General features: G+C 40.5%; 1 protein-coding gene across 3 annotated transcripts in view; it reads right to left on the bottom strand.

Annotated features, from left to right (window-relative positions):
- EXOC4 (exocyst complex component 4) overlaps positions 1 to 16,068 on the bottom strand; it is a 408,367-nt gene that overhangs the window by 296,708 nt on the left and 95,591 nt on the right. For all 3 annotated transcript variants that reach the window (XM_037387956.1, XM_037387958.1, XM_037387957.1), the window contains exon 8: positions 3,964 to 4,109. In XM_037387956.1, coding sequence (XP_037243853.1) covers positions 3,964 to 4,109 — 146 coding nt within the window. The remainder of the gene's footprint in view (positions 1 to 3,963; positions 4,110 to 16,068) is intronic.

Genomic DNA, 16,068 nt, shown 5'->3' with positions numbered 1-16,068 from the left:
TACATAAAAATTAAAAATAAAAACCTAAATTTCTCCTGGAAACTAGGAAGCAATACATTATTTAGTATTTATCATATGGCTCTAATACTCCAGAAGGACCAATCTGAGAGGCAGACAAATATTTTTCCAACTACTGTAGCCCCATGAACATGATTTTTGCCACTGACAGTGAAAGGCCACAGACTGGGCACCAAGCTGATGCTGCAAGGTCTCAGGACATCTCTAGGCTGGCCGTGCCCTCAGCTGGGTGTCCCTGGGATCACACGTGTCCCACGGCCAAGGGGCTGGTGCCCACCTGCCTGAGCTCCGCGCTGGGGACACCCAGCACGGCCAAGGGCTGCCGCCCCGGGCAGGCACTGCCCAGCAAACACCAGCCCTTGGTGTGCCCGGGCTGGGCGCTGGGCAGCTCTGCCCTGGTGCTGGGCACCGGGGAGAAGGGAGCAGGCGGTGGGGACAAAGCATCTTCACATAGCTATAGACATAAGGCTTAGAGGGAGGGAAGTCATCTTTCACGAACATCAAACTTCTGGAGGTGAAGATCTCACAATGTTGATGACTTGCTGCTAACAGCCCTTGGCCCCTCCCTACCCCTTCTGCTAAGGAAGACTGGATCAGCCCTAGTGCTGCCCTGAGGGACACTGGAAAGATGAGCATCACACCAGAGAAAAAGGGCACGCATTTGCATGCGTTCTTGTGCAACAGTGTTAAGGTTATTACTATTAATGAGGCTTTTCTGCTTTAATTTGGACTGAGTGTTAGTATTATTGCAACTGAACGAATAACAATTTATCAAAATAGAACAAACACTTAAGACTTTAATTAAACAAACAGTAAATTCTTGGCTCCATATTTATGATGCGCTCTCTTTTACCCCTAGTGAGATATTAAGCATAACATTATCACCATGGCCTTCGCCAGGCATCAAAATCAGAAGCTTCAGGTCAAGGCAAACTACAGCAATAAACTTCAGTCTCCTCCTTGAGACAGAGACTCAGACTATTCCTCAGAGGCCTGCACTGGCTTTTGCTGCAGGATCTCATCACGTTCACTTCTTTCCCACAGACATCCAGTTTCTCTCCCCTGTTTCCCCTCCTCTGCTGTCTCCTTCATCTGCTCTTATCCCATGTTCCGACTCACGCTTTGGTCCTCTGCTCTTGTAACTTCTTTCCCCATGCTGATCCTCCCACAGCAAAGCTTTCAAAATATTTTTGTAGTACATAGAATTACACATAATTACAGCCAAGCCTGAGACTGATGGATTGGGTGTTCAACGTCTGCTTGTAGAATTCACTCCTTTCCCACCATGCCCAATTTCCATCTTGCAAACCTGACCTGTAGGGAGATGGCAACCTGAATGTGCACTTGGCTACCTTTCGGAAGAGAAGACAGATTGGTTCATGATTGCGTGAACTATATAAATTCCCAAAGTACCCCTTGTCTGAAGTTTTCTTTTTGAAGCCAACATTAAAAAACTAAATACATCATGACTTTTTTTTTATTATTATTACACAGGGAAACAATGACTCAAAGTCTTTTCCAAATGCTAGCTACCGATTACCACAGAGCGGGACACGGTTGCAGAGATTTTTCCCATTATTGCTAGAACACACAACTAGCAGAAGTACTTAGTATTTATAAAACAAGACTACAGCAAGCTATCGCAGGACACGGCACAAACACCTGCATCCATCTGTGAGTAAAAAGTGAGGTGGAGCCCTGCCCTAAGAAACTTCTGAAGTGAGGACTTAAATGCAGATATTCTGATGACAAGTGGAAGGCTCTTCTGATTTGGACAGAGCTAATGGAAAGGCAAGAAAAAGCGCCTTGCAGCCTGGCATGAAAAGCACTGAAGATGGGAGAGGAGACAAGAATAACACTCCATCAAACATGTACATCCCTCAGTGGACTGAGAAATTCCATTTCAATGGAGATTTCCACAGATACAGTGACAGCTGACAGAAGACAGATAACCAAATAAGAGATCCCAGTAAGTACTGCTGTCACTGCGGTGCTGGCAATGACTTGGTGACAAGACCATGAGTGGTGAGAGACATGCCGCTCCTATGAGGTTATGCACCTTCAATTTAAACAATTATACCCACCTTCACTCTCCGCTGACAAACTAATATACAGCCTTAAATTGCTGTAGGTGAAACACAGCATCCTTATTCCTCAAAGTGAACTGGTCCAAGTACACCCAAGAACAGACAGTATGAAAAGATGAGCAGCCCTATTTTGCTTCAATATACATCTGCAAGCCAGAGTAAGTTCAGAGTGTGTAATGTTCAACCCAAATAGCCAAACAGCCATGAAAGTGTTAATTAAAAGAAAGGGTCATGGGGGAATAACCAGGGGTTGACAGGGACAGGAGGCACCTCTGAAATCCTCCAGGTAACAGTTAGCCTTCTAATAACAGAAGATTACATAGAGAACTCTCCTGTGCAAGGGAGAGAAAGCAGTGCAGAAGAGTTCTAACTGGGGCCTTCGGTACTACTAGAATACAGCCACCAGATATATATATGCCTATGGGGAAAACCACAGTGAGTTCTGGATAATCAAGAAATAAGTTTTAGCTGGAAAAAAAAAAGCCCAGAAAACAATGAACAATCTGTAAACAGGATGCAGAACACAAAGCTCCCCTCCCACTTGCCCAAAACAGCCAATTACTCTCAGCCTTTCCCACTACAGAAGTCCCTGGCATTATTTCCCTACCATATAACAACCTACTTCCAATCACAGATGAGGGGTTCTTTATTTAAAAAAACACCCAGACTTCATGGATCCCCATCTCCAGCAAATAAAGGGTGAAAATACCAGCTCACTTCCAGTGGCTCCTCCTCCAGCAAATACTCCACCAGAATTTTTTTAACCTTGCACTCTGTTGACTCCAGAAAACAAAGGCACAGAAGGCTAAGCACTGCTCAGATGGGTAGTGAAAGACATCCCAAGCCCTGCAGCAGCTTATAGTCCAGACGGGTGCCAAGAACCTGCCAGATACACTGCTCCTGCTGCAGCTGAGCATGGTTAAAAGGTTACTGCTCCAAGCTGCTGGCACTCCCCACCACTGCTCCACTCTCTGCTTTTTCCACAAAGCTGCTGTGGAACTTGCTCATACCGTCAGCAACTGTTTTTGAAAAATCTCATTCCAAAAATAATAAAAGAAACCCATCAATAAAAAGATTATCTTGGCAGTATCGAGTTAAGACCGCAGCCACCCACGGAGTTATGCTGGCAGAGCTGAGAAAGCTGTGATCTTTGAACCTGGAGCACCCACTGCCAAAACAGCACATTTTGGTATTCCCCAAACTCCTCAAGAGGCCAAAGAGAATGACCAGCACATGTAGTTAAGTGTACGAGATAAAAATTCAGCACAGCTCCCCTGAATCTAGGTGTAGTAACAAGACAGCCTCTCCTCTCCTAACAGTACTGCTCACCAACAACTCTTCTCCACTTGTTACTCTCGCACATGAAATCTGTTCCCCCAAATCTTTCCTTTGGCCACCTAGCCTTTCATCCTCTCTCTTACAGTCTCTTCCCAACCGCTTAATTCTTTCCACTCTGAACTCCAAATTAAAGGAGTTAGTGATAGGATTAACCGCTTAGTCTATCTAGTAATTACATGGTTATCGTAATTCTCTTTGTCCAGTTCCCTTTATTGCTCTCTTTAACAAGTCCTGAATTCACCACTGACAAAGCCAGGCATAACATATCACTGCATGCTTTGCAGCAGCTTGTATAATAGGATCCCAAACCCAGGACGAGCCCTGGGAAGAGCTACACTAAAAACCAGCAATGAATCCATAACAGAGATCTTACCAAGGTTTCAGCTTTGGGCATTGCACCTCCACTTTAAAACTTACACTCCTCTCACACTGTGAAACTATGACTGGCAGCCAGTGTTGTGCAGTACTTGAGGGACCAAAGAGAGCTTAGGCAAAGCTTTAACGTTGTCCCAGCACTTACTTGAACAAAGGGTTTTTAGGTCTTTGTGGTTTCTTCTTTGCGAAGAATGCTGCGAATTCTCTCCCAGAGCTGGCGTAGCTAAGCTGGGTGGATGGCTCCGAAGCAGTGCGAGTGTTCTTCATATCCAGATACTCTGTCAGCAGCATCTGCCAACAGAAGGAAAAGGATCTCAGCATTTGAAATAAAACAGCATTATACTGAAAACTTGAAAGTCTAGGATTACTAGATACTCTGTAAGACTGCAAAACTAATAAAAATCTCAAAAATTCTAATTAACAGAAACCTGGCTTTATTTTCAGAAATGTGATCCTAGGGACTTACATGTCACTGTCTCCAATTTTTTAAAAGCTTGTTTTACATCACTTGCCCAATTCAATCTGCTACAAAACCTAGATGGTACCAAAGGTAACTTGTAAGAAGTCCCCACTCCTCCCAAAACTGATTCCAGCAGCAGCAGCAACAAGGAGATGTGGGTGGGTTGTTGGCTGGCCTTTACTGACTGATTATATACCACAGCTCTCAAGGTTAGCAATATTGATCTGTTCAGTTACAAAAGCATATTTTATATATGTGTATGTATGCCTTTATATTTCCTACATAGTTATATGCAGAAATAAAAAACATCCATGCATCTGTTTGGGTACATGTGCTGCATGTCACATATGCTGGGAAAAAATCCTGGTAAAGCTGCAAAAACTGCCCTTTAATACCTCCCAAACCAAACACACTTGTTTTACCATAGAAAATATGAATTCCCACAGCTGCCAGTTCTGCCAACATAGTTCAGGATTGATTCTCCTCTAGCCCGACATACTCAGTAAGTGGTTGGGGGGGCCCTTTGTGAGACCAGGGTACACTCTGTGAAACCCTTAGAGCCCTGAGCAGTAGCCTGATATTTGATGCTATTTAAGCAACTCCATGGTGCAAAAGCAGAAACAGATTCCAAGTCACTCGCTTTTAATTTCCTTGTGTCTGATGATGGAAAGAAACCCCTTAAAAATTAACGTTTGTCACTGCATTCAGGAAGTCACTATTTATTATAAGAAAATTCTACCTGCTCTGAGAATATTACTAATGTATTCAATTTTCATAACTAGCTAGTCAAAGCCCATCAAAGTGTTGTCTGCAATGAAAGGAATACATCAGTACTGTGCTGTCTGAGTTTACACAAATTACATAGGAATAAGTATCTAGGCAAAAGGTATCATGCCCCAAATTAGAAACAATTCAGGATACCTTGGGAAAAAAAAAAACACAAACACAAAGGAACTTCAACTCCTAAAACATCTCAATTAAAACTTTACCTGAGCACAAGCTTTTAAAATGCAGGCTTATTGTCAGAAGTAAAAAATAATCACTGTGCTAATTTTTAACAGTAATTTACCAAATCCGTTTGTATTCGTATATTTGCATTTCATCTTCTCTACTTGAATTAACAACCTTAAAATCGCCACAAAAATGTAATTAAACCCTCAAACTTAATCAAATTTTGAAAAAAAAAGACTTAGCAATTTGTTCTTCCATTATAGATGAAACCCATCTATAATGGATTCCACTACTCCGGTGTCACTTTGTGTCCAAGACTAGGAAATGTTCAGCGTGTAATAATCTTGGCTCCAAGATTACAATAAGCCAACAGAGGTTTGAGCTAGGAACATAATGAATTATCCCTGTTGGTTAAAAATTGAATTACAGAAACAAAAAGATGAGTTTGCAGTTAGATACTCAGAACAGTACTGAAAATGCCACAGATTAGAAGAAAGAAAAGAAATTCGTTAATTTGTAGTATTACAAGACAGGCAGGGCAGGATGGTTAGATACAAGGCCCTGAAAAAGTCAAAAGCTGTAAAAGCAGCAAAAATAGATGGTTTTGATAACTATTCTCAAAGTTCATCTTTAAGTTATAAAACTCAAGCCTAGCAGAAACTGTGCTAGACAGATCAAAGCTCTTTCTGCTCCAGTGCCCTGTATTCAACAGTTACACAAATTCTTCAGAAGGAAGTAATTAAGTGTAAGCATGGCTGAGCATTTACAATACATAGCCAAGCGGGAGAGAAGTTAAGACAGGAGAGATCTTCAACACACAGTACATTTGGCTTATCACTGCAGCGTAAAGAATAAAACCCTTATAATATTTAAGCAATACAATTAACATGTGGGCCAGTCGGAAAGTCTTGCCAGCTACTTGCTTCAAAAAACAGCCTGAAGTTTTCATTTCTCATTGCGTTGTGCAATGCATGGCCGTCACCCAATGTCATCGACCTCAATTTATTCCCTATGTCTGGACAGTCAGAGTTACCCAGTTGTTCTGCTTCACAGGCCTAGTAGAGGATTTTAATAACTGTAATATTTCAATGTTAAGAGTTGTGGTCTGGCCGTGTACTTATTAAAAGCCACAGCAAGCTAGAACTTCAAAATCCACTTGAAAGAAAAGAAAACCCAGACATTTTCCTACCTATCTAAGTGAACAGGAGCTTTCCTTAACCAACGAACTAAGGGATTTCATGATTTGGTCCCATAACACCTGATTAGTAGTTGCTAAGCCATCAATCAAAAACCTTGTTAGACATTAATCACATGGACGTACAGGAAGATTTATGAGTGACTGTAAAGTTGGCAACATCCCATTCATCTGTAACAAGGACTATGACTTTCTGCTCAATGGTTGAATTCTGCCTTCCATGTAGTATATTTACATCAATGTCAAACAAACAAAGCTGTACATGAAGCAAGAGAACAAAGCACTTTTTCTCCAACTGCTCTTCAGAAATTACAATTAATATAAAATGCTTTATTAAAAAAGCAGTGTTTATGGATTTGGAGGATTAATTAAATTCTCAAATTTCAAAAGGTTGTATCAGTATGTGTAGCCTGTCTATCACATTCATCTGATAACAGCTTGCACTACACTGTCTTTCTGAATGGCGACGGGGCAAGAACAAATTTGCTTCTGTGTCTTTCTGCTGCCTGCACTTGCTGCAACTCTTCAGATGTACATTTTTATCCTCTGGCTGAGCCCCACGAGAAGTTGTCTAAATCGTTATGTCTTATCATGCTCAAGATTGACCTATGAACAAAGCATGGGCAACAAAACATGTCTGGCCACAGGGCGACGGCTAAATTCATTCATTATTTGTACCTCTTGAGAGGTTTTAGATGGGCAGCCTGAGCTCTGAAGAAGCTGTATTCTGTCAATTAAAAGCTGTAAATAGGTATTTCACATCCTCATATAGTCCGAATTAAGATGGATGCTGCAGTGTGAACAGTCTGCTCCATCAGAAAATCATGACAGTTTCACACTCTGCACCATCAATGCTGATTTTCATCATGCCTTCATATATTTCAGGGGGTCCAGAAAAATCAAGTGAAAACTAACACCACACCATAAGTTTTGCAAGGTTAAATGGGATGACCAGGTAATTACTGGCCTCTCCACCTCATATTGATCAGGGACAAAAATCACAGAATAGATGGTTAAAGACTCTACTAAAAAAGAATTAAGGGAAAATAACAGAATTCATGTCCACCAGCATGGATTTACAGAACACAGATCTTAGCTAACCAGTATTCTTACAACAACAATAAATTTAGCTTTAAGTAAACAGAGACAGATAAAGTTATATTTCAGCCAAGGATCCGACAAAAGCCAAAATACTGAAAGTCAGCACAGCATCTCCTAAAAGAAAAACGGGCAGGTACATGACAAGATCCTTCACATACAACTAAAAATGAGGAAAGCACTGATACTGGACTTCACAAGGTCCCAAAAATCTTAATTCCTCTTATCCTTTTGTCCTCTGTATTCCAAGGGAAACAGAAGACCCTTTTCAGAACCCTTCTCTTTTGTCGGATAGAAATCTCCTAGTTTTCAGCCTAAGTTCAGTCCAGCTTTGTTTTTAAAACAATAGTAATTAGAAGAGGTAATTAAAATATTAGCAATCAAACAATGAAAGCACATGCAAGTGTGGCTGCAGCAACTCCCTTCTGGACTGAACGGACCAGAACTTTTCCCATCTCAAATTCCTATGGATATAATGACTGCAGGAGGTTTGTAAATTATAATGTTATGAGGGGAAAATGGTAAATAATAAAGTGAACAAAGTATTAAAAGAATAAAATAGTTTTGTTTTCTATTTTTACTATTTTTCATAATATAATCAAGCTACTATAAGAATATCAATGTCAGCAGAGGTAAATCTCTACATCTAGGGAAAAAAATACAAAAATCATTATTTTTGTTATTGTGTGTGATGGGTTATTGTGTAAAGATGTGACTCTAGCAAATTTGGGAATATTGAAGACAATCAACAACAGAGACAGTCCCAACTGTGATGACAAGAATTAATTAGCTAACTGGAAATGGCTACATAAAGCAGACAGCCTTGTCTGAAGTAAAAGTGTACTGTATCATTCCATATTGGTCTCACACCTGGAATGCCAAAAACCCCCTGGCACTCATAAACAAAAGAGAGATCAAGGAAAAGGGGGTGGAAGGGTACACAAAAGAAGCCTAGAAGTTATTAAGAGGCCAGAATGCAGGACTTGGAGCAAAACAAGAAGTCATGAGCTCGGTCTTGTTCGCTTAGCAAAGAGAAGGCTAAGAGGTTACAGTATCAGTCTGCAAGTATGCCACAGAGGGCACAGCACTGATGAAAAAAATCTTCACTAATGAATTTTTTTAAAAAAAATCAAAGGCTGGAAAGTTGAATTTGGATAGGCTTTGGTGAACAGTTAGGCATATATTTCCAGAACACAATTAACCACTTACATCAAAGGTTGCACTGTACTGTCTTGCCACTGATTACTTTTTTCTCCCCCCACAGTCAAGACTGGACACCTTTCTAAAATACGTGCGCTCCTTCCAGCAGGAATTAATTCAAGAAAGCACCATGGCTTGTTTTATGCTGAGGTCAGGCGAGAAGATCACAACAGCTCCTTATAATCTAGGGATCTTAATAAAGCTGTCACACCTTTCAGGGCCAGCTCTCAGGCTCTTGCATGAAGAAACCACTAGTGATCAAAGTACTATTGCTACACAGCACTTTTCATTTCCATTTCGAGTTGATACAGGAAATAAAACCATCTACTGTTAACGTTTGTCTTTGGTGAACAGGTTTGTGCTAGTGGAAAGTTCTCACCCAGGCCTGTCTTTGGCAACCACTGGGCATGAAAGTGCAAATGAAGGCTACCTCACTTGTACTTTGAGGAAACTGTAAGAGGCAAAAAACCCACAAAATAATACTCTCAGCATCTGAGGATGTCGCTAGTATTTTCTTATGCTGTTACTAGCAATTGCAAGCCAGATTTATTTTCAGCTTATTGCTGCGTCACACCAGGCATCTGCAGAAATGTTGGCATTTCAGCTGTACTGATGCACTGTGGGCTCTTTCTGAGATATATCAGCTTCTGAGACTGCTTTGCAGTTACATTTTAGACCTATCAGGAGGAATAAGAAGCCAAGATTACAAAGCAGAAGAGAGATTTCCCAATGCTATTTCAACAAGAAAAGTTGGTTAAAAACAGAACAACAGATTCAAGTTATCCGGGTTCACCAGGGACGCACAGAGATGCCCGGTGACAGCAAACAACAGTGCATGCACTGAGGAAAGGCACAACATTCCTGAGAGAGGATGATATCCCGCCAGAGATTATTTCAGGGGCAATAAAAGCAACTGCAAATGAATCCTGAAAGAAAAAAGCTGGGAGTTCAAGTAGGATACTGTGACATGCACTTACTTCTTTGTAAACATACGAAAAGAGGCATCATTCTTGAAGAGACTGGAGGTAACTAACTACTAGCACAGTGCCAGAATAATGCAAGAAAAGCAGTGGCATTCCATGCGAGACAGTAGCCTACAGCTAATTACCCAGTAATTTGCTGTATTAAAAGTCTTAATAATTAAAATACTGCAGCAATTGTGGAATTTAACAACAACAAAAAAAGCAACAGCTAATTGAATTCTAAGAGCACTGAGCTTTCTGCATAAGTTACACCACATCGAGAACAGGGGCTGAGTACACACATGGCAAACATGACAAAGGACACAGCAATAAGGTAAGTCTGAAAGAACAAAAACAATTTTTAGGTACCGTGAATACTGTTTAATGCTGCACAACCTGCTTTACCTAATCCTCTTGTTGCCCATGAAATTAATTGAACTGAAACATAATAATAAAAGCCCTTCCAGAATTAATTCTCTCAAGGCATCGCTCAATTCCATTATTATACAAGAAGCAAGAATTCCTTTTGTTTTTCATTTTTGGGAAAAAGGGAAAAATAACCCTAGAACTGTTTAGATAACGCTACCATTGCCAGTACTACTACGTTCATTATCAATGCTAATTGTCAATTAGCACAACTATTACTGTAGACCTGTGAATGTGCATCTACCTCCAGGGAGGAAGGAAGGGAGGGAACAAACCTCAAAACTACTTTAAAACCACCACTTCTTAAAAGCTGTTTTTATTGGCAATGAATCGCACACCTGCTCAGATGGCTTTGGAGAGTTTAAAACCAGACCCTTTTCATTTCACAAGCTTCTGATAACACATGCATGGACTTCACAACCTCAGCGCCACAGACTCTGACTCAAGTGTATGGATGAGCTGAAGTCACTTGAGACATACATACTAATATAACGGGTTTCACAGTTGCTAGCACAGCAGAAGTAGAAACCATTGCGTGCTGTCACAGTTGACACATCAGGCTGTAGGTTCCTCGAACAAGCCAGCGCAGGCCAGCACTCATTTCATTTTCCCACTCTTTATGCAAACTGCCACAACAGCTTACGCATCTATCAGGAAAGGGACTTTGGTTCTGTAACAAATACCTGGCATAATGATTTAAATAGCCATGTTTTCTGCAAGTGTTCACTAATTAACCCTCTGACGTATCAACGCCCCGTGACACATCATTATCTGACTGAACAGATTTAAAGTGAAACCCTGGTCCTGCTACAAGTGCCGAGACAAACATCACTGACATCCACAGGGTGAGGTTTGCATCCACTAACTTTCTCAGCCACTGAGAGCATGAGAGATTGTGTCTTGCCACTGACAAACACACATGACAGAAGGCCTCTTACCATTACTAACTTCACCCACTCCCCTGTGCTGCATCAGTATTTTAAGTTTCATCTTCACTTACACTTGTGGCTCAGAAAATAAGCAGGTAAAAGCAAAAGCTGAGGAGAGACTACAGCAGGTAACCTTATCTTCTGCAAGATGTGAGCAGGCACGTGATGCTGAAAGAGGGCTGCCTCTTCCTAAGTCTTTTTTATAACATAACAAAGAGAACAGGAGCTTGGCCGTCTTTTTTTCCCATCTTTCCTAATAGTTCTGCTGTTTTATTTATTTACCTTAATGAAAGAGGAACAAATACTGATGACAAATTTATTACAGCTACCAATAGTCAACTTGAATAACTGGGTCATAAAACAAACGGACAGTATTTATTTTTCTCCAGGCACATCAACTGTTCAGCAAATACAGATGATGCCAGCAGAAATGATCCAAAAAACAAGGCCACTTTCTCATTTTGGTATCAGGCCCTTAACAACAAAACAAAACAACAGTTAGAAAAAAGCCCAAACCGGAATGGAAGTGGGTGACATGGGGAGCCAGTCAGGACTACTCATTTCCTGCAAAGAAAATCCACATTCAGATGTGTGTTTCCACAGTAAAGCAGACATTTCATCTGCATGCCGATGACTGGAATCAGTGAGACCTACACATTTACACAGCTTGCGGGGGCTTGGTGGAATACTGGTCAACGCAGGGGGCGGGGGGGGAATAAATCTTTCTGCAATTTTTGACAAGTAAACCCAATTGGCTTCTGGGCAGTAACATGTAATTGCCAGGACTGTTCAATAACTGCATAAAAACATGGGTGCACATATGTGTGTGTATATATATGTGTATTCAAATACTGGTATGTATACACATGTCTACACACATGCATGTATATCTTTAGCACATGGTCCTTCTGATATGAATGATGAGAAGTTGTAAAATACATACAGTCCAGTACAATCCAGAGGATGGATAGCTAGCCAACTGTGTTCTAAGATGAACCAAAAAGCAATGAACTTCATCAGAAAGGCATAATTACCACCTGCTTCATAGACAGCACAAAATGAAGTATTTTCCAGCAAGATTAAAACACACCGTCTTTCAGTTTGTCTGGACTTTCTTTTGTTCACGTAACATGTAAAAAGGTCAAGGAGGAATGTAAGAGTTGAACAGGTAATTTGAGTGCAGATTTCTGGTCTGCAATTATAATTTAGTGAAGCTTCACTGGTTCTGCATGTTTTGAAGGTGGGGACAACAGTTAGAAACTTGCGTTTATAACTAGAGGTAAAGTTAAACATTTTTAAATCACAAAGAAAGAGGATATATTCGCTCAAGTTTAGCGTCAACTACACGCCCACCTTTCAGAACATCCTCTGCCTCAGGGAAGAAATGGGCAATTCTAAAGCATAGGAGAAACAGTGTTACACTTAACCCAACTGATCTGAGCTTCTGCTACTCAAACTGGCACATACAATACAGCAGCAGCAAAGAGAGGAAAAAGACAGCATGCTGTTTAAATACCAACCATGTTAACTCATGGATAATACAGCACACTTCATGTATTTCATGCCTTCAACTAATTGCTTAAGACATCCTACTATAGTGTAGATGGTAACAGTAGTGTGCCCTCAGTCTTCATTAAATGCCAACTCTTAATAACAGACTCCAAAAGGCCTTTAATTGCATTTAGTCGCAGCTCCTGAACTTTAAAAGTTGTTAATCAGATTTCTATGTAAATGGAATGACGATTAAAGGTTAAGTACAGGTTTCTGAAATTTCAGCAGCTGAAGACGTATTGCCCTTAACAAGAAAGAGAAACTACCAGCCTTGACAGGAACTAAACATCTTAATTAAACACTCAGAAGTACAGTACTTATTTCTGCGTGAAGTTCTATTTTCAAATGTCAAACTTAATCAGGCACTTGACAAAACCGTGCAATATCCCTACAGCACAGAAGAACAAAAGTGTCTTAGGATTCTTTCCTGAGAAACACCTGTATGCCTCCCCGTCCTCAGCTCACCAACAAATTAAAGTTCTCCAAGTCACTTGTCCCAAACAACAAGGAGGGAAGTTTTATGGCTTTAAAACTGCAGGAGTCCAGCTGAGAAATAGGATACAACATTTTTCAACATGTCAGCTTTTCTTCTGCTTGCTTGGTTTATCCCTGTAACAAGTGTTGTGCTGCCAAATAAACATAAGGGTCCTCATAAATCTGACTTGCAGAGATTTATTTCCCTTGAGGGTACAGCCCATCAATTATCACCAGTCAAAACTATAAAAACTTCTTTGTCGGGAGTAAATTTAGTATGTCTGTATGGTGCTCTGTGAGCAGCTTGCTGCTCTGTGTTTTGATGCCGGATACTACAGAAAGCATCCAGGCGTGCTCCTGAACTTGAACCCTGAGCTACTCAGGACATTCACATCGACCAAACTGTTCAAGCACAGTGCTCCCTCCCTCATGCTGCCCCTGGTAATTAATCTAACCTCCACATTCATAACCTACACTCATTATAATAAATACAAAAACTGAGTGTGTCAGTCAGATAGAAGTCTGAGCCCCATTTGAAACCTGACTTAAGATTTATTCTAATTAACTAGGATTCCAGTCTCTGATTTCAATTCATTTGCAGGCATATATGAATTTCATATTTTATAGCAGCGTGCACATCCTGCATTTACTTAAGAGAGCTGTACAGTGACAAACAGACCTAAGCAGGATCCATGAACAGGATACTTTATGCCAAAACTTTACAAAATAAGGAATATTTCATGCAATGAGGGGTTCAAATCCTAATCTGACTGAACAGCGACTGCACCCAGGATTAGCTCAGAGACTGAATAAGGGACCTCAGGACCAGAGACCTTTGCCTTGGGTCAGACAGACACTGGGATCAGCTGCCAGACTGACCCATCTATTTCACATACATGGTAATTTGACTATCTAGAAAACAAATTAGCACACATCTTCATATACCATCATGCATGTTTATTAAAAAAAAACACAAAAACAACAAAAAACCCCAAAACAACCAAAACCCACAAAACCGGAAATACCTGAATATTTGTATAACTAGATACAAGACTGCACCCATTTCTTACAGAATTAGTATTTAAAACTGGATTTTAAGTCCGAGTTGTTTTTTAAATTACAAATTACACCTGATCCTAGGAGAATACATTTTTCCAGTAAGCTTTATAGCAGCTATAGCAACTGCTAGACCACTGCAGCAGTGCTGTATGGGAGTGAAAAATCAGCCAACATAAAATGTGTACGGTGGAGGTGACTATTATACTTACAACCCAGAGTATGAAATAAATTTAGCAATCTAAGCTGCAGAGTCAGACTGCCTCTAAGCAATATTGAATAGTGAGAAAGAAATGGTGTAAGGAACAATGAAAGTTAATTAAAGTGAGTAACAGAACTGTATAGCTACCAGTTGCTTTATCTTCTTTCAGATCAATTAAAAACTTCATCACAGCGGCTTGAAAAATGGAGGACAAGTAAGGAAACTTCCACTCACCTCTTTGTAATATGCTGTGGTAATAGGAGATATTACCCACAAAAGTGATTTACCAACTTATGTCAGGCAGGCAAAAGAGTAGAACTGGATTAAAAAAAGGAAGTCTGCCATAGTTAAACCCAGTATTGTTGCTTCATTATATACAAAAAGCTTTTAAACAGATCTTGCAGGAACCACTATTCCGTCACTTTTCAAAAAGCCTACATTTTGCAAATTTGTATGTAATTTCTTGCATTTGTCAGAGTTAACTTGAAAGACTTTCAGATCTCATGCCTTTCAGGCTTAAGAAGATGGCATAAACAGTCCTGTTTAACAAGCACCAGACTAACAAAAAAATGTTTCCCTGATTCTTTAAACACGTTGGCATTCTCTAATTGACCAAGTTCTTGAAGATCCAACCACAGCTGAATCTACAACTGCGGCCCAGAGGCAAAGCACCTAACAGAGAGAAATGGCCCATAAAATGAATTCTGCAAAGGGTTTACACAAAAGAACAGCAGATTCTAAATGCTAGAGCAGCAAATGTAGGCTTCTGTACAAACAAGCCTAGTGACTCCAAGACATTGATAGAAAGGCATGTTCCCCTTTGACATCAACCCAGCAGCCACCATTTCTAGCCCAGCTTATAAAGCCACTGACGTCTTCGAAATTACATCAGAACTAGAGAACGTTTTTGTCAAACTTACAAGTACTCTGGCTTTATATTCCTCCCTTTCCCCAAAGGACGGAAGTGCATAGCAGTCCAGTGCTGTCAGCAGTCTCATTTTGGATGCTTAATACCACACTTCAGCAACAAACAGTCCCCCAACCTTATTCCAGAAATACATATTTCTGTAATGTTTCAGGGTCTTCAACATTATTACAAGTATCCTGATGCCAGAGGAGGGAGCTCACAGCATAGACAAGATTCCTGTTTTAAGGCTTGGGGGAAAAAACAATAAAAATTACAGACTGTTTACAGCTCTTGTGCATGAGCCATTCCAGCTTTTTAAGTACCTGTCAGGACTGCTATCGCTTCTGCTTTTTATGCTGCTCTACAAAAGGTACAGCATTGGGCCACCAAAATGCCAACGTTAAGCAGATTATAACATTTCGGAACATGTTCCATTACAGTAGATACTTGAATGCCTTTCTGCATCAGGGAGCCTTTTCCTCCCCTTTTCACCAGCTTATCAAATGAAGCTAAACAGTAACGCTTGCATCTAATGATACCAGGGACCTTGTAATGGGATTAGGAAAAAACACCATCATTAGTTTCAAGAAGGAATGTGACCTTGAAGACATTTCTTACCCTGCGCTTTAAAGGGATACAGTAGGAACAATGAAATTAATTCTTCCATAAGGATGAGGAATTGCCCAGAAGAAGCAAGGGGCTTTCAATTCCCAGGCAGATACTGTCTTTCCCCTTGTATTAATGGCAGGCAAAAAAGCGAACTGATTACCAGAATGAAACCTGGAACAGAGAAGGAAAAGACAGAGCACTCCTAAAGCCAGTCTGAAAGGCTCTTGGCT

This window comes from Falco rusticolus, chromosome 5 (genome assembly GCF_015220075.1).
Source record: "Falco rusticolus isolate bFalRus1 chromosome 5, bFalRus1.pri, whole genome shotgun sequence".
NCBI classification, from domain to species: Eukaryota; Metazoa; Chordata; class Aves; order Falconiformes; family Falconidae; genus Falco; species Falco rusticolus.
This window is presented reverse-complemented; position numbering and strand designations above follow the sequence as displayed.